Genomic DNA, 26292 nt, shown 5'->3' on the forward strand with positions numbered 1-26292 from the left:
TATAATAGCTTCTTTCTGGCAATGCCATATTGGCAATTTGATTTTCCATCTTGCAAGAATTAGGGGCAGTATGAATCAAATTATTCATAGATTACTTAACAGTTATCTAAGATTAATGTAAGTTGGTTATGTCTTATATGTTCTTTGTCTGCATTTAGCCATGTAATGGATTTTTACCAATCCCTACAAATCCTCTTGGGCGGGGAGGGAAATAGATCCTATTTCAGACTGATGCAATTCCTCACTAATCTTTGCTAGAGTTATACGCTGCAGTTTTGTATTGTATGCTAATAGATGAGGAGCTATTACATAACAATACGTGGATGGTATGGGTTGTGTTAGAAACGAATGGAAACGTAGGAGTTTTTTGAGCGATCACGGCGGCAGCATCACTTGACCACAGTAGTTCACAGTCACCTTATTTTGTACCATTTTGACAGCCTCATAAATTAATCTGTTAAAGTGGGCCTGTAGAACCTGTGTCTCAAAAGGTACGCCTAAAGGAAATGCACTAGCATTTGGGAATAACAAAAGTTCCTTTAGAAACACAATTTACAAAGATTCATAATCAGAATGTAGACACCCTATACAGTATATAGAAATGAGCAAACCAGTGATATTTTAGCGAGCAGGCTAGCAGGTGGGGCCCATTACTTACATCATAGGAGCCTACACAACACAAAACATTGTTGCTGTATGTAGGTTTTATTTGATTTGTTTGTTATCTTGTATTTCATAGGAGCCAACACAACACAAAACACTGTTGCTGTATGGAGGTTTTATTTTATTGGTTTTTTATATTGTATTTTGGAAATGTACATACAGGTGTGTTTTTTCCTTTACATTTTTTGGGGGGCCACTCTTTTGGGGCCCTAAGCTATAGCTTGTTTAGCTTATACGTAAATCCGGCACCGCCTGTGATGGGTTAGTTGAAGCTGCGTGAAATGAATAAGGGGAAAATATTTGGAGTTCATAAGAACGGGGTGGAAACAGCTAGCAAGCATCCAGAGGGGGAGCGAAGAGCCGAAAAAGGAGGAGACGTTTCCCCCTCTTTCCTGCCCTCCCCCCACCCTTCCTGGATGTTTTGTGCGTTTTCTGTGTACCATCCTTCAAACACGCTCATGCCACCTAAGGTGGAGGAGAAGCCGGGAAGGGGGAAAGGGACGCAAAGCAGGCTGGGATATGGAGGGAGCCAGGGGTCGGCCGGGCCTGCATTGCGCGGGCCTCCCTCTCCCTGGCGGCGCCGAGGGAGGCCTCCACCTCCTGCTCCTCCTCCCGGCGCTTCCCGGCAGCTTGAGGGTTGCTATGGCGACCGCGGCCTAGCGGCCTGCTTGTTACCCTTCGGCCACGGCATAAAGGAAGCTCGCGGCGAGAGGGGCAGGAGGAGGAGGGAGGTCGCCCCGCTCTGGCACTGGGCGGCCTTCACAGTCCCCGGGAAGACGTCGGTGAGGAAGTGGGGGGCTGGCTGGCTGCTGGGGGCCTTTTAAGCGGGAAGAGAGGAAGGTTTGGGGAGAGAGACATGGGGAAAGGCGACTTTCAGGTTCTGTGGGGAGAAAACTGCTTTTTAACTCCACAGAACTCAGGAGCCGCCTTCGTTCTGAGCGCACAGCCGCATTAAAAACGACGACGGGAGAGAAAAGGTCCTAGAATCAGAACCGTAAGAGGGACCGACGAGGGTCATCTAGTCCAACCCCTGCCAGACAGGAATATTTTGCCCAGCGTGGGGCTCGAACCCACGGTCCTGGGATGCAAAAGTCTCAGAAATAGGAAAAGGGGGGGGGGGGATTGCCGTCTTCCCGGCTCCTTCTTTGTCACCATGTGGACCCTTAATGCAACTTGCTAGCTTTTGTTGTTGGTTGGTTCTTCCCGTTATTATCTATGCCCCAGCGCGGGGGGGGGGGGCGTTTCACACGTTGCACGTGACCATCCAGGGAAATCGCAGGTGTATTGTCACGTGTGATGATGGCACGAGGGTTTGTGTGCATTTTGACACGTGTATGTAGGGGATGCACAGGCTGGTGGGCAGTTTTCTTTTTGGGGCCAGGGTACTTTGAGCATTAGAACCAATTTCTCCCCTTGATTTCTTCAAAGGGAAGAGATGTTGTTAGTGTTCAGAACCCCACTGCTACAAGTATTGCCACTCTCATCAGTCCCCTTTCCCCATCCTCTCGTACATTTAATTATTTTTATTCTTAAGATAATACGTTGTCATCCTGTTACTCATGCTGATTTAAATGTGGATTTTACTGTCTTTTATTTTCATTTGTAATGCTTCTATTTGATGTAGCTTTCTGTTTGATGTTCTAAGATAGGAGGTTAACCATTGAGAGATTATTTTTATTTTAGCTTTATTGTTATCTTTGGAAATACAAAGAACAATGCTCTAATGGGGCTACTGCCCAAGTTGTGTAAAGAAAGAAGTTACTCCTTTTGGTCTGGAAAGCTGATTGTCTGAACAGACAGTATAAAGTATTTAGGTGGTTAATTTACCTTCATTATATACTTCTGTTACAGCACATTGCGGGGGGAGTTGTTGGTACCTTCCAATTTTTCTATATATATAAAAAGATATATGTTATTTTTCAGCTTATTGCTTACCTTTGGATGATGAGTGTGTAGGTTTCTGGTTTAGGCCAAGTGGTTTCTCATCAAATGGAGGAAAAGTGGACTTCCTCAGAAACTGATGGTGCTGGTGGTGATAATGCAGAAAACAAAAGGAGAGGTGATTCTGATTCTGGTTCATCAAGTCGTATCTGCCAGGCTCTTGACAAGCTTGAATCTAATTCTACAATCTCTCTGGATCTGAGTAGAAAAGATCTACAGCATCTAACGGATGACATATACAAGTTACTTAACCTTAGAGTAAGTTTCTCATACATAATAACAGTTGTTAAAATATCCAATCAGTAAAGAGTAGCTCAGTTATAAAGTATAAAAACTTAACAGTGTTCTTGTGTACAAATTAAAAGTATAATTTCATTATTCCAATATACTTTCTTGAATAATTCTAAAGTTTTACATATTTTTGAGTATTTCTAAGGAATTAATAACACATGAATTATACACCAAGCAATCGTTGCATATTCGTGTGTGTGTGTGTGTGTGCATAATGTATATATTTGTCTTAGCATTTGCATCTGGAAGGAAATGTCCTGTCTATAGTTCCTGAGGATTTCTTTCAGAATGTGCCAAACCTTGTTTGGCTCGATCTGCGTTACAACAAAATTCAAGAGCTTCCCCCTGGAATTGGATGCCACAAGTAAGTCTTCTGCCCTTTTACTTGTTTATCATTCTTTAAATTATTCTGTATGTTGAACAATACATACCCATTATGAAATTAAGTACTATTTCATTTCTCCTAAATTGACATCAGAAACTATAGTATAAGAAATAGATTTAACACAGTTGGTTGTAGGCCAAACTACATGTTACATTAGTCACTTTTTTTAAAAAAAGTGTGCTTAAATTGGTCACTTTTTTGTTTTGAACAGTGGTGTAGAAACTTTGGCCCAGAGACCTAGCTGGTCCGGCACAGGTCTCATTTTGCTTGCAACAGCACTCGCCTGGCTCACACCTGACATAAGTGATGCCAGATGTCAGACAACTATGGATATGGCTACAAATGCACAATTGCAAGGTTAAAACCACCACAGTAGAGATTTTCCCATCCAAATGGAACACATTTTCCTTTGCAGACATATGTAGGAAGCGATTTGAATCCAAACCGCTTCCTCAAAATGAATTTCAAAGAAGCAGCCTGTGATCGCTAAGTAACAGCAAGCCTCTTTGAAGGTACATTCCCAGTGTCAAGATGTACTGAAATTGAGGCAATAACTGGCTATATATTGCCAATGGATCCCTTAACCATGTTGTTTGGTTATATAAATGTACTAGCAGAAGATAAGGAATTGGTCCTGCATCTGTTAACTGTTTGTGACATAACTATTTGTTATAATAGTTATAATTTTAAAAAGACACCAACTTTGGAACAATGGATTATTAAAGTTTGGGATATTGTATGTATGCATAGGTTTACAAACATAATAAAAGTCAAATGGGAAAATGAAGTGCATTTATTGGTGTAACAAGCTTCAAGATAATGTAGACCCATTTGTTTTGCTTGGAACTTAATGCATTTGCATGCTTTGCCAGTTTATGGAATGGAACTCTGTAGTTTGCTTTTATATACCCACTTTTTTTGTCCTTCCCTCCATCCTTTATATATTATACTGACTATAAATAAACTGAAAAGTCACTAAATGAATTGACTGAGGCCCAAAAACCTTAAAAAATATATTGCTTATTTGGAAGTATCTGTCCTAAAATGACATGGCTAAAAGTATTTTGAAACTGGTCATCTAATCAAGTTTAAACATTGTCTGATATAGAAATGCTGCTCCATTGCAGCACCTGCATCCATTATCTGATGAACCCAAGTGAAGTGACCAAACTCCTGAAGGACGTGACATTTTTCTATTTTTTGACACTAACCATAAGATCCCTTTTGGAATCCACCTGTATAATTCTGTTTCTTTGAGATAGTTCTACCTCCACTGTCAGAGGCAGTATGCCTCTGAATACCATTTGCTGTGAGCTGCAGGTGTGCAGAGGGCCGTTGTGCTCATGTTCAGCTTGCAGACTTCCCATAGGCATCTGGCTGGTCACTGCAAGAACTGGATCCTGGACTAGATAGGCCATTGGCCTGATCCAGCAGCCTTGTCTTGTTATTTCTGTGAAAGGCTCATAAAATAAATTAGAGAATTAACAATTTTTGATATTTTCATTTAGATTTATTTTATATTTACATTTTGTTTTCTTCTTTATTGCAAAGGCAGTTGAAAACGCTGCTGTTAGAAAGAAATCCTATTAAAAGATTGCCTGTTGAGCTTGGTAAGTACTCCTCACTCCCCAGTAAATGCTTAAGGGAACCTAGTAATTTTTAGTAATTTACATTTATTGTAAATGCTCTCTTGAATAGTATGGAACTTTGGACAGATTTCACCACGGCACAATGCACCTATGTAGAGGCACAGTGTGACATGACCACAATTTAATTAATATATAATATCAACAGATCTGACGTAAATGATTGTTAGGACCAAGGCTAATCTGATTCAGAATTCTGTAATAGTTCCTCAGAGGTTGACTGGGAAACTCTTATTTCCATTACTGGTTGGGATCATCAGGAGGAGGTTGGATCTAAGCTCCTTTTTTTTACCCACACTAGTACAGTGGTACCTTGGTTCTCAAACGCCTTGGTACTCAAACAACTTGGATCCCAAACACTGCAAACCCGGCAGTAAGTGTTCCGGTTTGCGAACTTTTTTCGGAAGCTGAACATGCTCCGTTTTGAGTGTTACGCTTCCAGGTTGAGTGCCACACTTCCGTTTTGAGTGTTACGCTGAGGTCTGTCTGTTTTTGCTATTTATTTTGCGTTTTTGTGGCTCTTTTTTGTTTTGTTTTTGTGACTGTGTGGAGCCCAGTTCAGCTACTGATTGATTGATTGTGTGACTGCAGTACATTGTTTATTGCTTTCATTTTATGGATCAATGGTCTTGTTAGATAGTAAAATTCATGTTAAATTGCTGTTTTAGGGGTGGTTTTTAAAAGTTTGGCATGGATTAATCCGTTTTGCATTACTTTCTATAGGAAAGTGTGCCTTGGTTTTGGAATGCTTTGGTTTTGGAATGGATTTCTGGAACAGATTAAGTTTGAGAACCAAGGTACCACTGTAATGGTAAATCCCAGAATAGAGAAGGCTGAAGCATCAGTCTTTCAACACTTATAGTGTTGGTTACAACAACAAGTAGCCCCAGCCTTGCAATAGTAATCATGGGGGGAGGGGAACTGAGGAAGAGTAGAGTATGATAACCCAGTACTGTTGACCAGCCTCTTTGTGTATTGGGTTGTGTATTGTTTTTTGTTTTAGAATATTGCAGTTGCAGGAACTGTTATGTTAATGGTAGTAGCAAGACAGTGGGGAGAGGTGATTCATATGTTTCCCACTTAAGGGACAGATATAGGGTGATTCATGGGGATGGGCCGTTGCCACTAGCAAACACTTAAATAAGTATATTAAAGTTAAAGGTTCAGATCCTTTAATGAGCAGCTTTTTCACCTGTTTTATGACCATTGCTACCGTCATTATGAGGTATACACAATTAACCACAACAAATGCTGTTAGAATACATTGCTTGCTTTTTAACAATTTCATCTTGAAATTATCCAAGCATGGGCATCCAAGCATTGGTTAATGAAGATATTAAATTTCTTTTAACCTACCTGCCCTGCCATCTGAAACAAAGCCTGATCTTGCTCAGAATGTATGCTAGGGTTTTTAGTGGGACACTCGGCATTACTCATATTTCTCAACCCTAATAGTACCACTTCCAGTATGGATTTACTGCTGATGCATTTGCATTTGTATAGTACCGTCTGTCTGAATTTCTCCATAACACTTGTCAATCACAGCTCTGACCTGATTTGTTGGCTGAAACAAGGGAGCACTTCTAATGGTGTCTGCATGTTTTGCTTTGTAACTTTAATTCTATTATGAAAGTATATTGGGGGCTTAATCCAAACTCTCCTACCCCACCAGCAGCAGAAGCAGGGACAGAATGATTTGACCTGATCCGAACACAGTGATGTCACTCCACAGCTTTGACAGGGGCTCAGGATCCAATGGAACGCAGGAAAGCTTAGCCCCTCCCCAATTCTGAATGCCCTGTTTTAGGGCCTTCTACCGGCTGTTGGTGGTGGGTATCATGCCAGCAGCACGCCCACACATTCAGCAGGTGGAGGGGGGCAGTTCTGTATCAGTGAAGTGCCACTTGAAACCAGTTTAGCTGTCGGAACTGGACCAACAACACCCTTGATCAGTGTTTTTTTTCTAAAAAAATGTTTAGGGGTACTCTCATTTTCCTACTCATATTAAAATACTGGCCCTCAATGAGGCCAAACTTAGATTCACAAAATGTTTAGGGGTATTCATACTCCCATGTACCCCCAGAAAAAAAGCACTGCCCTTGCTCAATCCAACCTGACAAAGGGGGGGGGGTGTTGATTGCTCTGCAACTGTTTTTTTTTAATGAAGGCTCAATCGAGGCCTCCTACTAGTTCTGGGTCCAGTATAGTGGCACCCCCTATATCACCTTTTTAGCGGCGTAGAACCACACCAGTTAAACATGAACTGCATCCTGGAGCAACTTAAGCCACTCATGTGTTATGTAGCATCCATATTCCTGAAAGCCAATTATATGTTGGGCTCTGTGAGAACATAATGGACATATCCCTGGTGGGTCAACTGTCAAAAGATGCTTGAAAGTTTGATCCCCTCCCTCTGCTTGTTACAATTTGCCAAATATGGACCCTCCTCATCCAAAGTATGTCATATTCCAGCACACAATAATGTTTCTAATGTATAAACTTCACTGTATATTTCTTTAAGGAATATCTTACATTATTGCTGTATAGTAGTCATGGATATTACGTGGAACGAAATCTATACATTGTTCATCCTCCTACAATGGGAATTTTGTGCACTTTGAGAGTCATGATAAAATCACAGCCTTGTATCCTCTTAAGAAAGCATTCCTTACCATATGACAAAGGAGGGCTGTAGATGTGTGTGTGCAGGCAAGCAGAGATTTTTTACATTACACAGAATTTCCCATATGAGTGGGTGAGGAGAGCTTAGGAAAAGAAGAAGACAAAGAGGAACAGAAAATCCACACTGGGAACAGCAAGACTACCATTCTTATTACAGCTAAAATTTCTAGAGGACCATCCTCTAGAGGAAGTTTGTTTTACAGCGTTCATAATGGCTTTTAATTGCTGGCAATTTAGAATAAGGCAAACAATCTATAACAATATTTGTCTTCCAGAACTGGTTTCATGGAAAGAATTTATGTGCAAATATGCTGCATAATGCAGTCATGAATAAAGTATAGACTCATACAGAATACTAAGTATTGCACTCTCAGAAAGTAAGGCTGAAAAAGAAAGAATGATGTTCATTCAAGCTGTGAATGGACTTTTAAAAATATCATTTTCGAGGCAGTGAGAAAAATCTGTTATTGACTGCTATCAGGATCTCGACACTTTTCATATTGTTCTCCCCAAACTGATGTTAGCTCTGTTTACCTGAAAATAGGCAGTTGTTTTGTGTAAAAAATATTTCTTACCAAACAGTGTATTCATATGAATAGAATTTCCATTTTCCAAAAAGTATTATTATAGGTTTTTACCCTGCAGCAGTGCAAACATATCTATTTCTATGATCTGACTGAGGAGATTTTTATGCGTTATGTTTATTCATCTATCCTTGTAAATAAGCACAAAAAAATACTAGCTACAAAAAAGTTTACTGTTTTGCTGGGGGCTGGAAGAGGGCTTATTTAGTTGCATGCGTCCTCCAGCTGCCTGCCGATTTCTGTGCTGGGTGAGATTGAGGGGATGAATTTCTGCTGTAGATGTAGTATTGTTTTTAGTGTTTGAAGATTTTGTGATATTTTAAATTGATAAAACTACATTTTTATTTGGTTGTTAGCAGCCTTGAGCTTTTAATAAAAGAAGGGTGATTTGTAAAGGCTTTAAGTAAAATACATAATTAAAGCTGGGTATAAGTAAGACATCCCACATTTCTGCTAGTGGTAAGGGAAGTTCCTGCCCTCCAGTAGAAGCACTTGAGGATAGGGGGAAGGTTGAATGGTGGTCTGGACCATACCTGCCAAAACACTACATTGGGTGTGGATGCCCTATCCCCAGTTTTGTTACTTTTGTCCTTTTGTTACCTAAGCACTTAGTGCATACCAATTGCACACACAGGTGAATGACTTTGGGGCAGCATGACTGCATTATGTTGCTTGTTGTCTACAACCTCCCTATCTCTCTTATCAGCTTCTGTGCAGAATAGTATTCTTTTAGTGATTAGGCTGCCAGTGATGTCTCTGCCTATCTTATGTCAAAATAAAGTTGTGGCCTTCTTTGGAATTATATGCTGGCATTTTAGATTATGAACCTTTAAGACAGGAAGCTTTTTACCATTTGTTTTACAGTACTTTTTATTTGCTCCTAGTATGGAGGATGTGGTGCTATAAATCTAAGTAAATAGGGTATCATCCCAATGCACAAAGGTGTGTGCATGTAAAAGACCCATGTGCACCACTGGAATTTGCTCTAGAGAAGGAGGAAAGGATTTAAGATATTCTGCAGCCTTTGCAGAATCTCTCACATTGCAGTTTGTTGGCTTAAAAAGCAAGTTATTTTTGGACTTCAGGGGGGGGGGGTTCATACTTTCTTTCTCCCCCCCCCATTCAATGCTTTATTGAGTTTCATAAATAACAAAAACAAACTTATATAAACAAAAAACGATCTTATGTAAATAATCTTATATAAATATACAGATAAAAATTGATTCAATCTTATACAATCTCTTTTGTTCAACATTCTTACTAAAGTGTAATAGACTTCCCATCAACTCCCAATGTATTTACCATTTCTAATATCGAGTGTACTTATAATTATTACCTTCATCTATTCATATTTTCTAATACATTCTTGCCACATATCGTTCAATTTTTCCTTATTTCTTTGTTATTTTACATGGGGGTCACTCAAATGCAGCCATAGATGTCACACCACTGTTATGTTTTTGTAAATATATCTTAAACATGTCCCATTTTTGAATAAATGATACTTTCTCAATAAGACAACTGAAGACTTCAGAATTGTGGCCTGGGTCTCTTGTTTTCTAAGGAATCTACCCTGTCTGATTAAAAGCAAAGTTTTAGCTGTAGCTTTGCTATACTATATTCAGTTTTGGCTTAAAGCTTTTAAAAATATGTTTAGATCACACATTATCACACTTTGCTCAGTAGAAGTTGGTATTTACAATATTTCCAATTCTGTGAAGGAACAAGAGACTACATTCTGTCTTTGAGACTGTCATGGTATTTCACTTGTTCTTTGTGTTTGTATATGAGAATTGACTCCACACTTTCAGGCAATACAAAATTAGGTCATACCATCTGCCCTCATGACAAACATACTGCTGATCTGGGATCCTTCCATAGTGCCTAAAAGCATCTTAAAATAATATGTAAGGGTAGCATTACAAACATTTTAACCTCATTTCTAGGAAATCACAGAGTAGTTTGATTGCAATAGGTATGAAATAAGAGGCATGTATTTTCCAAAAGCCCAAGAATTGCCCCATGTCATTTTTTGTTTTTGGCTTCAAACAGTTGAATGAGTCGTCTTTTTTGTGCTCTCTGAAAGTACTGTTATGATCTATTAAACTGTGTATTTGGAAGCTATATGTAGCTCTTGAGTTTTTCAAATGTCTAGCTCGCGGGTAATCAAGAAAGCAGCCACCTGAGATTTCCATTTGTCAGCCACCTCTTTATATCTCCTTCCCAGGCCCATGCTCACAGATCTAGAGGTTTGTCAGGAAAAGCTGATACAGCCTGGGCAGAAAATAGACCCGAGCCCAACAGTAGCAATAGAACTATCTGTGGGACCTATCAGTAGGAAGTCTCCACTGATTATGTATTAGATTGAGGGGGGAAGAAAAGGCAGCTACTTAACAGGGGGCTGAGAAAAGTGAGAGCAGGGCGGGAATAAGATCTGGATAATGCTTTGGGGCATAAAGGAGAAAGGGCATCAGAGTCTGTGTTGGTACAAGGTGGTGAACCTGCAGCCCATGGACCACATACACTTACTGGCAGCATACTGGTAGCAAAGAGGGAAAACAGTGTGAAAGGGAAAAGCTCAGAGGGAGAAAAGGGTGTGCAAGTGAGAGAGAATGTGTGCCTTGTCCTGGTCTTGCCACTTTTGGCTCTGGCTCCACTGACCCCTAACATGCATCTTTTCTCCCTCAATGTTTAAATTACATGGAAGGGGAAAGTGTTCCTCAACAGCAAGATGATTCTGCACCCCTGGTACAGTAGTGTTGTAGAAGAAGAAGCTGCTGCTGAAGCATTACATTATCGAGTGCATAAATATGTTTGTGTTTGTCTTTAACCCCCTAGGAATGTTGACCATCTCTGAATAAAATGTGTCACAAAAACGTTACGTGGCAGTGGGTGGAATTCAACTATTGGAATTAATAGACGTAACTTATTCATGTTCATTGATTTCAGTGGGTCTGCTCTAGGTAGACCTAGTGTTGAATTCCACCCACTGCATTGAATGTTCCCAAATGACTGGTGGTGGTCAACTTAAACCATTTTTTCTTTTTTGGCAGGTAACATAAGTTCACTTACAGCTTTGAATCTCAGGCATTGTCCCCTAGAATTTCCTCCTCTTGAGGTGATACAGAAGGGCCTGCCAGCCATTCTATCCTTCCTTCAAAGGATGAGTGGTGAGAACCTTGACTATAGAGAACCTGTTACTCCAGGTATAGTAACTTTAATATGCTTTTTTTAAAGAAAAGATGTGTCCGCCTAGAGAAAAATAAATAGATAAGAACTGTTCTTTCTACATATATAGTTCAGGGGTCAGGTTGTGAAGTCATAGATGTGAAGTTAATTGTTGCATTTTATGGCATAAGGTTAAAAGTTTGTTTTTAGTCTATTTTTATGTTGGAAGGCTCTGCTGTCATCCTAACAAGAACAGGAAGGGTCAATTTAATGATTCAATTAGTTAACTTTGTGGAGTCTGATTAGGCTGGGATAGTATGGCCATGTATATTTCCTCATTACATCTCATTGTGGTATGTACATTGGACGCAGAATGAGGATTCATTCGTTTGCCCTGTTGGTCTCTCTTGTTTTACAGAAACCCCAAATTACCCCTGTGGGTCATAGTGCCGGCCTATCAGCCTTCTCTGTGCCAGCTCAGGTTTTAAGAGTGCTAGATAGTCTTAGCACCCCCTATTATTGTGAATGGGCACTATACCCATTGAAGACAATTTGTCTTCTGACAGAGCCTCAGTGTACATGTTTATGTGACTTCTCAAGCTGTGAAATAGGCTTCAGCTGCACTTATTAATGGTCATAAGTGGTTCTCATGTGGTTTATATTTCATATGAAGCTTCTGCTTGTATTTTATCTCCTGCCTTTATATTAGTTCCATAGTTCAGAACCGATGAGGTGTCTTACATTTGGCAAGACATGAGGAAAGAGTTGTTCTGAATTCTTAGTACCGATATTTGTGGCATCCTGAAAAAGCATTCAAAAAGCAAACTTTCTAAATTGTCATCTGGTTCAGCTTTAGTTGCATATAATTACCATTATTTGGATAGAAATGTTCATCTGCATAAGCATCCCACTGAGAGCAATGCACTGTGGATTTAAAACATCCACATTCAGACTGCATAGTCAGAAGCGTTTAAAATGTATACCTGCCCAGGAAGAAATCTTTCACTGTATTTATGGCATACAGTCAAAAGCTAATGTTTAAGTGTTCATGTTATATCAATCCCCACTTCATAAGATTGATTGATAATGGATGCTGACTTGAATAATACTGTTCTGGTTTTGTTTTATTTTTTAATGTATGGGGGAAACCCAAAAACTCATTTTCCTGTAAGTCTTGAGTCTGGAATTATGATGCTATTCTGATTCCCATTTTTATGAAATAATTACTTGCCATGGGGAGGTTTAAACATTGAGTGTCAAGACTTGGAGAGGAAGCCTGGTTTCATGAGAGACATTTTAATTGTTTTGTTAATTTCCTGTATCTTCATGACGTAATACCTATTAACATTTTTGAAGATATTGTATCAATCATGTTTCAATTCCATATCGAGGTAGTCATTAGAATTCCTGGCAATGGCTATGTAGAAACATCAGTTTAGACAAGTGCAGATTTCTGCATCTCTGCTTAAAGTCCTTCCAGTCACTAAACTTCTCCTTCCTGCCTACCCATAATATATGCAGGACCTTTATATGTGAACCTTGCTACACCACCAGTTTCTAGTGCAGGAGAAGCCACGCCCAGATTTTCTGTGGTGCAGATTTATGGTAAATGAATGTCTACATGACTATTACATTAAATAAGCACATTTTCTGGGACTAGAATTCAAGCTTAAAATTCTGCATTCTTATTTTTCACAATTAAAAAATGGTGTGATGTGACTTGTGTAAGTGGCATAAATCTTCCTTAACAACTGGTAATGTTTGATGTGTCCATAACCTGTTGGCCTTCAGGGAAACAGAATGTTTATTAGATCAGTGCAGAAAATTGTTAAAAGAGTTGGAAAAGGAGCATCAGCTTGGTGCCTGCTTAAACAACACACTTTTAATCCTTATCTTAGACTGTCAATGTTTTCATTTTTCCACAAAATCATATTGCTCCAATATAACTGGAGTGTAACTGGAAAAGGACATACTGTATAAGCTTGTGATTTCTCGCTGCAAACATACTACGCCTGAAGGAAAAGCATGCTTTTTGCACAACTAGACTCGTATTTTATCTGTCGCCGAAATAACAGACTACTCCCAGGTCAAGATATTCTTCATAGAGTATTTGTAAAGAGTCATTCCATGCCAGTTTAGCCACTTATAAAGTGCACACGTACCTTGAAATTCTGTATTTCGCAGATTTGCCTTCTCCACTAGAAGAAGAAGCAAAGGCCATTGTTAGAGAATATAAAAGAAAATGTGACAGACCACCAGATCGCAGGAAAGCTTTCAACGATTTGTGGAGACAGATGAGCTGCCTTAGTGAGTTTAGCAGAACGTATCAAGTTAGAGGGCAACAACATTTTGATGTTCATTCTTTCGTACATATTTTCATTTCCGTTTCTGTAATCTGTTTAGTTCAGATGTTGCAGCCAAATCATGGTTTGGACATTAGGATTGTGCCTCAGGCTCATGCACTGCCTTCTCTCCTTCATGTGCTTGAGTTTCCTTCACCTCTTGATCCATAGTAACCATAGTTTGCTATGATGACCAAATAGAGCAATATGTGTTGACAGCAAGCCATAGTTTGCCCGGAAACCAAATTCTGGGATTCACATTCTGGTATATGGATATCCATAGTTGTCAAAAACTAGGAAATTTGTATGTGCAAGGAGAGTTGGAAGAAGCATATGATTCCAAATGATGGCCTCAAGAGCCAAAAAAATGGTTTGGCTGTGATGCCTGAACCAATTCATTGTAAATATGTATACAAATTGTTCCATCCTTTGTAATCAAATAAGGGCCTATCCAGACTGCATTGTTTTACAAGATTGTTTTTACCCATTTGTTGGGCATGGTCCACTAAAGTCTGCCCCCACCCCCCACATCCCACCCCAAGTCAAGCAGCTCCATTCCTGGGAAATTGCATTTTCCTTGTAGTCAAACCACAGTATTAAGCTTCTGAGAAAATACAGTTCTATTAGAATAACATTGTTTTGTGTACTGTGCATCAATTGGATGGTGCCTGTAATAGCATTGCTCTTGCATTTTGCACTCTAAAACAAGTGCATCCTCCTCCAACTCTATTTTTACTGCCCCACGAGTTGATCTACTTCTTTCTCTGTTTTGTTGCATGTTTTTTCCCCTCCCACTTTGGATGCTATGTATCCTTCTGTATTTTTCTTTTTTTAAACAAAGTACCTATACCCCAAACCCAACCCATTTACATCCCTGTCCATTAGGTGGAAATAGCAATATAGTGCCATTGGTACTGGTTCAGAACTAGTGATTCTTTAACCCTTACGTTATAAATACTTTTTTTGAACCGCTGAACTTCTGAGGGTCATACATGAAATAATACATTTTTATTTAATTTTGTGATTTATAGATGTAATTCGATTTAAATCCAGAAGCGCTCGGGAATATCCTGGGATACACAGACTGAATGCTTATATTGCTGCCAATAGTCTGAACCGTAGAAGTGGATCATATGCATAGATGTTTAAATAGATGTTATTATTTATTGCTTTATATATATTTATCCATAATGTCTTAGAATTTTTCTGGACTGAACCATGTAAGAACAGCCTATTATAGTGGAGGCGAAATTCCTCTGTATTATATATGTGTACAATGTTTATTGTAAAATATAGTGCACTCCTTTTATGCTTAGCTCAAACTGTTGCCTGTTCGAGATAAAAAAGTATCATTTTGCATGATTAGGGTCATTTCATAATGACCCTAATGGCCTGATTCTGAGACCATGTCCCACCAAATAAATGTTTAGGTTGGGAAGTATCAGAAAACTACCTTGTTACAGCATCTCAAAATATGATTTGGAATCAACATTGCAGCAGTATTAGGAAAGCAGAGATCTTGGATCTGTGTGATCATTCCCCACTGTTTCATTGCCTCTTAGGCTTACAGTGCATTTATATGAATGTGTCTGTCATAAGAAGAGTGTACTGTAGACACTGCTTAAACTGTATATGCAAATTAATGATCAAAACAATATTAAAAAGCAATAGTGAGGTAGTTTGTGTTTGAAATGCACCGAAGGCATGAGATTCCTCATAGCACTTAAATGTAAACCCGATTGCATGATCAGTTATGGAAGCATAAGAATGTAGAGTCAGATGGTATTTATATTTATCCTAACTGAAATCTATTTGTACACATGCAATGTTTGTTTTCAAAATCACTGTAAATATTTCTGAAAAATACTGTATGTTTTATCAGTGCTTGTTATGGCCATGTGTCTAGAAAATAAATTATATATTAAAATATGCATTAGATCTTGTCTAATTGCCTTCCTTGATGCATATATGATTTGTGCTGTTCTTGTATTGTGGTACCTACAAGTTACCCCAGACCCCATCGCAAAGCTAAAAGCGGCATCTGCAGGGATTAAGATCAGGGAAACAGCATAGAGGACAGACTTAAGGCATGGCCCTCCAGATACTATTGGAGTCCCATCAGACCCAGCCATCATGGCCAATGGTCAGGGATTGTGGGAACTGTAGTTCACCTCTGGAGGGCCACAGGTTAAAAACCTAGGAAGCTTCTTAGTACTGAGTCACATCATTGGTTCATCTAGCTCAGTATTATCTACACTGAATGGCTATGGCTCTGTTATCGAACCATGGCTCTTCTCCTAATCTATACTCAAATACTTTAAGAACTGATGCCACAAGTTTGTGTTTGGATCAGATTCTTCTCCTCTTAACCTTTTATATTTAAAAAGCTCTGGGTAGTCTATTAATGCTTGTGAGTAAATTGCCATAAATGAATAGAAATTATCTGCTATTCTACCCAGGAGGCCAATTAAATTAAAAACCAAGCCTCAAGGGGTTCTCTGTTCCATGCACAAATATTTCTAGGTTTGGTGACATTTATAAGCAGGGAGATTTCAAGTGCAGGTTGAATGTGTCTGGAGACTTTCCCAGGCCTGTAAGCATTTAATATGCCAGTCACTTTGGGATTTGTGTGTGTTGCCCTTTTACCTGATACATATTTTCTCTGGCATTTACATCGTATTAATTGTGCAGGGTAATCTAGTCTGTGTTACATGTACAGCTAAGCCCTAAGCACACTCCGTTGGTGTTGCTCACGTTAAGCATGTAAATGAAGGATATGGCAACTTTATTATTTACATGTTAATTTTTAATTTGCATCTTAATAAAACAACAGGCTTTACAGTCTTGCTCATCTAAATCCATGCCATAAAAGGCAGCTACTTTGCTACATCCTGGTGCCATTTGCATGCTGGGAAAACCATGGGTGGTCAGCATTCAAAAACAAGGCACAAAGTTTTCGCCAGGAATTGGGAAGGAACTGTATAAAGAGCCAGCAACATCAGGAGCCCCAAGGCAACCTGCATATGACTGCAGGAATCTACAGGTCTCTATACATCTGAGGGCTTCTTTCAACTTTCTATTCCTTCCCAACCCGTGAAGCTCTCCCTGGTGAGAGCTGTTGCACTTCTGTCCATCCTATACCTTCCAGAAGAGCTCCCATTTTTCCTGCTGGGCCCCTTAGCCATTTTACTGGATATTCATTGTTGAGGTTCAAGGGCTACTGGTTGCTTGGTTATATGTGCTTGCCTGATCATAGCTCAGCTGTGGCATTATGATGTTCTTCATATTTATACACTTTCTTAGCTGGTAACCGACACTACAATTCTAACCAAGCCTACTAAGAAGTAAGTTCTATTGAATTAAGTAGGGCTTGCTCCCAAGTAAATGGGGCTAGAATTGCTGCATCAAAAGTGTTCCTCTGGGTTGATTTGCATTCATTTGCTGTAGATTCCTGAACTAAGTGACTGAACGAAGCCTTAGAGTCTTCCACCTGATGCTGGGTCCACCATCTCATATAGCATTTATTTTAAAGAATTATACCTCATATTTCAATCAAAATGTTGCCCAAATTTCTGTTCTGCTAGAACACAAACATTCTATAAGTTCATTAATTCTAGTAAATGTGTGAAAACTCAGCCTATCCTGAATCTTGTGTCTTAAACGAAAGATAAAATATTGAATAGTGATTTAAAAGTGGAAGGATCCGTCAAGATATACTGTACTTATGAACTGTTGTCTATTCAGAGCAAAAAATAATGTTAATATGCATCCCCAAACCCTGAACAGTGAGGGTTCAGGTGTGCACCATGTGCTCAAATTTGGCTTCTTTTGAATGAGGTCAGTGGAGGCTTAATAACATTTTGTAATAATTGCATCTATTTATAAACATAGTGGCTGAGCATAAGTGGAGACACAGCATTAAACCATTCTTTACAGTTAATCCAAAATTTCCTGCTCTTCCATAAAACCTTATGGGGAACAACAAGAATATTATCAAATCTTCAGGGCCCAACTCAGCAGTGTCTTCTCAGCTTCTCAACCTAACCCCAACCTAACCCAAACAGCATGATGACAACATCCTCCACAGAGATGGGGGAAGTGGGGAAAGAAAGCCCTCCTTCCTAACAACTAGCCCCTATGGAAACATTTCACCTTAGTTTGCTTAGCAATAGAACATGCTTAGCTGGAACCAGCTTGGCAGGTTTCAGGCTCATCAACTACTCTCAAAATTTCAAACTCTTTGAATTTGGAAGGGAATGCAAGAGGCATCCCTCAATCCCAAACCAGTATGGTATGGCATTGGTTTTTGTTGCTTTTCCTGTACTGTTTGGCGCCGTTCCAGGAACAATGGTTCGTAACCTGGGCTGTGAACCTAAACACAATTATAGGGGGAGAGACCATTGAACATAATGGGACTGCCTTCTAAAGAAACATGCCTAGGATTGAACTGCATGCTATTTCCCAGCTCGAGTTATATACAGTAGTCACACATTAAGGACTTAAAGAACTTTCCCCCCCAGAGCTCTGTAGGAAATACACGCCATACCCAACATACATGCCATAACTGTTTTCCCTAGTCGCACATTGTGGAAAACCTAAGAGAAAATCTACATAATCTGCCTACTTTAACAGTGCAGTTCTAACCATGGCTACTCAGAAGTAAGTCGTATTGAATTTTATGGCTCTTGGATAAAACAGATTAGATTTGCAACCTAAAACAATAGCAGTGCATCAGATGATAGGAAGGGTCCTCTAATCAGACATTACCTTGGAATGCTCAGAGAAAGTATGAGGACAAAGTCTAAAACTAGTGTTCACCCCTTGTAGCAAATTTGTTGCCATGACTGTATCAGATACAAGAAGAACGTGCTGTAATTGGTCTCATCATACGTTAAAATGGTGAAATGCCAAGCTATTATTTCAGGTCCATTATTCTTCATCCAGGTATATTGTTTCCCAAGTATGACATTTGCCTATTCAAGATACAGAGAAATAGAAAACATGGAGGTTGTATAGAACCGAAAGGCCAGAGGTATTGGGAGGTCAGAGGAAGTAGGAAAGATGTGTAGGGTCTATGCCTTCTAGGTTCCTAGCAATGTTTTGGGATTCAGCACTTCTGGTGGTAAGGCATACTGCATCATAGGCAGATTTAGGGGAATATGACCAGTTCAGTCACACTGGGCCCAGAGCCTTGGGGGTGCTGCCGAGGATATCGCAACTGTGATGTAGAATGCAGTATGAGAGGCAGAGGGGCCCCAAATTTTGGCAGTGCACAGGGTGCCACTGAAATTTGAGACCCCAAGACCTGCTGCTGCCTACCTGCCAGAATGGATCTCAGGATCGCAAACCAGCAAACGTGAATCAATGAAACCTTATCCTCTCACCATGCAAAGAAAATGGGAACAGGGACTAATGGATATGTAAAATAAACTAATAGTATTCCCTTTTTAGGAGATGAGGAAGATGTTTCCAAAATAATCTTTTTTAATGACCCTACTAAGATCATAAAGCATGGATTGAAGGAAAAGGGGCAGCGTAACAAATCCATCAGGCTCTAACGTAAAACAAGTGGCAGAGTGAAGAGAACTGCAAAATGTATTATTTTTCTTTTCATCAAGCTCTGTTCTCTCTGCCAGCATAGAAAACATTTCCATGTACAGTCCTATAGTGTCATTTCTGATGATTGCAATGTAATAGTGAGCAGAACAGTGGCTGAGAAAAGCAAGCCAGGCTTTCAAGAGTAGAATCACGTTGCTTTTTATGCTTAATTCTGGAGAGAGAAAGAGAGAAAATAACCAGGTCTTGTTTTGCCATTTTCCCTTCATGACTGCTTGCACCAATGAGTTTACTACACTCACCTCTTTTTGATTCCAATAGAAATTCCTCCTGTTGAAAAGTTAAACTTGACAGACTTCACAAAATCCAGTTTGGATTTGTCAGATGGATGGCCTAATGAAGAGGAAATGGTACGGTTTCAGAAGCTAAGAAACGAACTTATACAAGATGAAAGAGAGGAGTACCTGGATAACAAAATGGTACCCAATGAATCCATGCCTTCGTTAAGAAGACCAAAGACTAAAGAGAAGCTCTCTCGTAAATCATCCATGTTTTCATGCAGGTAACAAAATGCACTGTGCAACTTGCTCTGCTTTTAAGTTTCTTATGGAGAAAAAATATATTTAGTATATTAAAATGCATGTAAATAGTAAGTTGCATTTACGTAATTAATACCCCACAAGAGCCCTCTGAAATCGGAGCCTTTCATAAAACCCTTCATAAGGTGGGTGAGGGAATCAGAATTTTGGAAGGGATAGAAAGAGTCTGCAGGTAATTATATTTTATTATTTTATGTGAGCCACCTTTGGGATTTTTCTGAATTGAAAAACAGGCTAAAAATCTAATTATGATTTATATTTGCTGGTTGTCTTCTATAAATTCCCTAAGCAGTGTACAAAAACTAATATAAAACTCGTATCTAGCTATCTAGCTATCTACACTAGAATCCAAAACTAGCACAAATATCCAATAAATTGTTTTTACTGATTTAAATATTATATATTTTTAATAACCTACCCTGTTGTCATCTGCACTGGGATCTTATAGTGAAGGGTGCCTAAGAAATCCAACAAATAAGTATCACTATTATAATTTAACACATGGTAAATGTGATTAATTTATCAGCCAGCTGTACAAATGTCCTGGGTGAATGAATGAAGGTTTGACAGTTGTGAAATGAAACCTTGTTAATATTATCCTAGACAGTGCACATCACTTAGCACCTTTCTTCTTGCATTTCTACTCTTGTCTGCTTCACCAGCCAGGTGCCCTCCCAGCTGATGAAATCCAAATCATCTGGGAGGCACCAGGATGGCAAAGACTGGTCTACCGCGTGATGTGAATTAGAATATGTTGAATTTTTAAACATGAAACCATTGTAGAGATCCTTGAATCGTAATTAAAACTGTTGAATGTTTCCCTTCACCTATTGTGACAGCTGTGCTAGCTGTTTGCTTTCTGTATTTTCAAACTTCAAGCATCCCACATTTCAAATGCAAATAAATAAGGCTCAGAGGTTCCAGGAGAAGATGCTGCCATCGTTTCAGACCATTCTTGCATAATTCTTCAAAAGCCAACCCTGTGTTTCAGAGTATAATTCTACATTGTAGGATCTCGAGGACATATAACCAATATACAAGCTAGCTACCCTTCAGCTTGCACAGAGCCATAAATTGCTTGGTGGGCTAAACAGCTGCCTACCTTTCCCTTAGGTGAGAAATAAATTGTGGCACATTTGACAGAGGAGACAGCAAAAGTACATGTTGAACAATCCAGAGTTATGGTTGACAGATTATACTGCAAGAAAGGCACTTAACCCACAAGCTATATCAGAGGAACACTGGAGAATGAATAACATTCTTAGCACAGTGTGTTGTGTGGCACAAACACAGTTCCTGTATTTTTCCCCCTTTCCTGAAGAAAACCAGAAGGTGGCAGACTGTGTACACTCTCTTTGAAATTTGCAGCGCTTCTTTAGGTTTCAATTAGTTCCCAGGAATCTCAAAAATAGACCAGGATAGTACCATACAAATTGCAAGTTTCCACTCATGCTTTTCAAACAGCAACCCGCTTTGGAAGCATAGGGCAGTTTTAAAAGAAAAAATGCTGTGTCAGGATCAGAGCATCATTTGGCAAAGGGAGCAGGGGTATGTGCTTCCACCACATACATGCATACATTGCAGTAAGTGTGCAACCGATCATTCAGCAGGAGCAGCTGTATCTTAATATACTGTAAAAATAATAACATATGGTCTCTAAATGCAATTTGTTTTGTTGCTGTTATGTGTGTTTACTGTAACTATCTCCTCAATCCCCCACGGGCCAAATTTGACAGATGGGTGGAGTTTCACAAGTTCTGTTGATCAGGTGATCATAGCACAGCACAGCAATCTGCAAGGTTTAACAATCACCTGATCATTGGAATTGCAAAGCCAGGTTCGTAGCACACCACACAGAGCTCTGCAACCCCCTCTTCCCTCTTTGGCCCAACCACATCTTTACCTGCCCCACATCTGACATTATATATGGCATCAAGTCACCAGGCCTCATGAGCCAAATGGGGACACACAAATGGTGTGCTTAATTTGGCCCACAGCCTGGCGATTCCTCATTGCTCTCCTGAATTATATAAAAAGTCACGCTCAAATCACTTTGATTGCTTTTATGCCTATGCTGCATGTATAGCTAACTCAGATGTGACCAAAATCATAACAACAACTGGGCACGTTGCATTTTTTTCAGGAAAAATCAAAGGAACAAAACTAGATTTCTTGGCATCTCAACCAAACATTAACAGCCCTAGCTATGTATGATGCTGAGACTTACACTTCTATAATGTGAGGGATATTATTCAGTTGTGTTATTGTGTTGAAGGTTCTGCCTGGAGAACCAGGCATTCTGAACTAAAGGGACTATCTTTTATGAAGCTGGAATAGTCTGGGAAATAGAATAGATATTTTCTATATATAGTGCCCTTTCTTTTCAGCTATTGATGTTAAACAATTATTTTGTTTGACCTTTAATGTAAAATCTAAAGGACTTTGGCAAGAGGCAAGAAGACCCTGTTCCCTGCAGTTTCATCATACGATGTGCTCATTCAGAGTAAGAAGGTAGAGCAGTGCCGATTGGCAGCACTAAAGGACATGAAGGAGAAACAAGCTTTAATCGAACAGCGGAGAAAGCAAGTATTATTATTGGAATTATTAGCGAGTTATTTGGAAATTGCTGTGCTGTTCTGAACACACACACACACACACACACACACACACCGCTGTTTCCTACTTGACAGAATGCACAACCATTGCAGATTGTTTGCCTGTAGAGAGGAATCTGTAGGCACTTTGCCCTGCTTTTTGATGCTTTGCGTTCCTTTGCAATGATCCTGACTCACATTTACTCTGGGCAGAGCTTCTTGTGGTGGCGGCAGCCCTACAAGCAATGGGAAAGGACAAGACTTCCTCCAGAACAGAAACAGCAGGTGGGAGAAGGTGCCAAACTCTTCCACACCCACCAATTTTCACTCCCTCACCAACCAAGTTTCTCCCAGCAGGCTGGGACATGAGTCAAGCTTGGGTTGATAGTCCAGAGAGAGGGCAGACTTGGAGGGATGGGGAAAACCGCAGCTGGAAAGAGATGCTCCACACCCACACAGTGCTTCTCTTCAGGCAGTTGTGCAGCTTCCATTTTATTGCTTTTTTACTGGCAAGGTGCTGTCAAAGACATAGGCCGTCTCCTGTCACTGTTCAGTGCCATCTTCACATGCATGCTACAAGGCCCCATTCCTCTTGAAAAAGTTCCCAGTTCAATTATCAGCTAAAACAATCTCAGGTAGGAGGACTGGTAAATACCTTTGCTGGAGGTTTTAGACTCCAGATAAGAATTGCCAGACTGAGGACCTGATGCAGCCGATGCTCCTAGCTCCCCACTCTTCCCCAACATCACATTTCACCTTTTAGAAACACAATGAGAGGTTTTGTGTGTGTGTGTTTTTCTAAACCTGAGTATGGCATGGAGGGTCTGTTTGGGAGTGCTCCTGGTCTGAATGACATGATCATTTTAAATTTGCTGTGATCCAACATCTACCTAGATCACACCTATGGAATGTAAAGTAGGTTATCTATAGCTTAATACATACAAATCAAATGCGGTTCTTTCTCTCTGAATATATCTCCAAGTGCAACTTTTCAGCACCTCTGTAGCACATACATGTTGCTTTCAACATCTGCAGAGAGACAGAGAGAGCTTGATAGAATTTTATTTCATTTCTTTTGGTAGAGATAAAGAAGTGCTTCAGAAATGGAGGAGACGGAGCAGGATGATGAAAGAGAAGAATAGCGTATCGTACTCATTTGATAAAGAAGACACTGAGGTATGTAACAACAGCTACACTAAAGAAACCTGCAGTTGATTCTCATCTCTGACACTGGTATGCTAACTAACCTTGGTCTAGCTGCTCTATTTTTCTGTACAGTTGTCACCCCATCCCCGACAGCTTACTGTTTGTTACTCCATCAGTTGCCTTGAAATCCCATAGAATCATAGAATCATAGAGCTGGAAGAGACCACAAGGGCCATCGAGTCCAACCCCCTGCCAAGCAGGAAACACCATCAGAGCACTCCTGACATATGGTTGTCAAGACTCTGCTTAAAGACCTCCAAAGAAGGAGACTCCACCACACTCCTTGGCAGCAAATTCCACTGTCGAACAGCTCTTACTGTCAGGAAGTTCTTCCTAATGTTTAGGTGGAATCTTCTTTCTTGTAGTTTGGATCCATTGCTCTGTGTCCGCTTCTCTGGAGCAGACTCTGGAGCAGAAGCTCCATCCTAAGGAGCTTCTTTATCTGCTAGGGAACGCATAGATGTTTTACAGTTGAAACATCCTCTTACTTTAGGCAAGTGTAGAATAGAACCATCCAGTCCTGCCCTGCTCATCACCAAATTCTTTTCGTCCCCTGCCTCATGTTAAAAAGTTTTTTGCGACCCAAAGTCAGAGATACTGTGCAGGATTACATGAGGTTGATTCTGGTCCCACCAGAGGGCAGTTATCTAGGTCACAGGCAAAGCGCCAAGGATTGTTGGTAAACCAATTCAAACGCTGGCTGGTTCCTGACATTAGCACCAGGGTGCCATTTCTGTCCTTAAACTACACCTGCACCTATTCTATCTAATCTGATAAGCAGTGATACCATCAGGAGAGAACTTTATCAGCAGAATGAGGAGGAGGACTTCCAAACACAATTGGACTGCTTCTTACATTACACCATACATTTCGAGCACATAGATTCCCCCTCACAGAATCCTGGGAACCATAGCATGTTAAAGGGTGCTGGGGATTGTAGCTCTGTGAGGGGTAAATGCACAATCAGGGAGTTTCAGTGAAACGGCAAACATGCGGATCCCATTATTTATATGCAGGCATGCTATTAAGGAAACCATGCTTTGATTAAAGGTAAAGGTACCCCTGCCCGTACGGGCCAGTCTTGACAGACTCTAGGGTTGTGCGCCCACCTCACTCAAAGAGGCCGGGGGCCAGCGCTGTCCGAAGACACTTCCGGGTCACGTGGCCAGCGTGACATCGCTGCTCTGGCGAGCCAGAGCCGCACACAGAAACGCCGTTTATCTTCCCGCTAGTAAGCGGTCCCTATTTATCTACTTGCACCCAGGGGTGCTTTCGAACTGCTAGGTTGGCAGGCGCTGGGACCGAACGACGGGAGCGCACCCCGCCGCGGGGATTCGAACCACCGACCTTTCGATCGGCAAGCCCTAGGCACTGAGGCTTTAGCCCACAGCGCCACCCGCGTCCGCCATGCTTTGATTACTGATGTGCAAAACATTTGATGTGAGTAGGGTACAGAGTACATTATCAGATCCTTGACTCTGCAGGATTTCCTACATGGACCAATCACTTCACTGGCATTCAGAGAGCAGCGCAAGACCATCTTTGCAATAATAGGATTCCAGGGATATGAATTGCCACTTGATTATCCGCTCCAGCCTTTGGTACCAAGGCAGGGTCCTACAAAGATCAGCCCCCTACATATTGAACCCCCACCGTCAAACTTCTCTCCAGTAGAGATTTTGTCTAGAACGATTGCTGCTCAGCCTTTTGGAGGAAGCAGGTGCAAATTTAAGTAAACACTTAGGCAATGGCATCATGGCTCAGTCGGGGGGAGGGGGGCACGTGTGTTGTAGGTGTTGAAACATTCGGCACATAGCTTTTCAAAAACTGCGACTGCCCAAGCTGTTTGGAGGCGTTGAAGCAGAAGAGCTTTCGTTTAAAATAGGATTGTTAAAATTGATGGATGCCTCCTGAGGTTTTTGCCTCTGCCAAGTCAAAGCCAATGTAGGCTGGATATGACAATTAATCCAGGAGAGAAAAATCTGTCATCCTGATCCCAAGAGAGCTGCATTGTTTTTAAAGAAACCCCTTTAGAGCAGCTCGTTGACTACTGCTCTTTTACATTGGTTTTCTTTTCTTAAAAAAAAAAAAAAATCCTACAAAAGGGCACCGAAAGGTCCAAAGAGAAAAGATCTATGAGTATACCCAGGAAGGATGGCTTGAGAGAAGTGGCAAAGATGCTGGGGAGGAGAGCCATGTTACACCAGAGGACATAGGGGATCCAGAGTGTATTAGAACGCAGTATGTGGCTGATCGCCGAAGAATTGACGCTTTTGAATTATGGTGCTGGAGGAGACTCGAGAGTCCCATGGACTGCAAGAAGATCAAATGCATCTATTCTTAAGGAAATCAGCCCTGAGTGCTCACTGGAAGGACAGATCGCGAAGCTGAGGCTCCAATACTTTGGCCACCTCATGAGAAGAGAACACTCCCTGGAAAAGACCCTGATGTTGGGAAAGATGGAGGGCACAAGGAGAAGGGGACGACAGAGGACGAGATGGTTGGACAGTGTTCTCGAAGCTACCAGCATGAGTTTGATCAAACTACGGGAGGCGGTGGAAGACAGGAGTGCCTGGCGTGCTCTGGTCCATGGGGTCCCGAAGAGTCGGACACGACTGAACGACTAAACAACAAC

General features: G+C 40.6%; 1 protein-coding gene across 11 annotated transcripts in view; it reads left to right on the forward strand.

Annotated features, from left to right (window-relative positions):
- Positions 1-26292, forward strand: part of LRRC27 (leucine rich repeat containing 27) — a 43808-nt gene that overhangs the window by 2774 nt on the left and 14742 nt on the right. For 2 of the 11 annotated variants that reach the window (XM_083443529.1, XM_083443538.1), the window contains exons 1-9: positions 1173-1445; positions 2587-2862; positions 3129-3259; positions 4832-4890; positions 11246-11398; positions 13545-13667; positions 19580-19820; positions 22296-22439; positions 23534-23627. In XM_083443529.1, coding sequence (XP_083299655.1) covers positions 2653-2862; positions 3129-3259; positions 4832-4890; positions 11246-11398; positions 13545-13667; positions 19580-19820; positions 22296-22439; positions 23534-23627 — 1155 coding nt within the window. In that variant the 5' untranslated portion in view covers positions 1173-1445; positions 2587-2652. Of the gene's footprint in view, positions 1-1152; positions 1446-1576; positions 1658-2586; positions 2863-3128; positions 3260-4831; positions 4891-11245; positions 11399-13544; positions 13668-19579; positions 19821-22295; positions 22440-23533; positions 23628-26292 lie in introns of those variants that run through there. The other 9 variants (XM_083443539.1, XM_083443532.1, XM_083443533.1 and 6 more) reach the window with 9 other exon arrangements.

The sequence above is a fragment of the Podarcis tiliguerta genome (assembly GCF_965153285.1).
Source record: "Podarcis tiliguerta genome assembly, chromosome: 5".
NCBI lineage: Eukaryota > Metazoa > Chordata > Lepidosauria > Squamata > Lacertidae > Podarcis > Podarcis tiliguerta.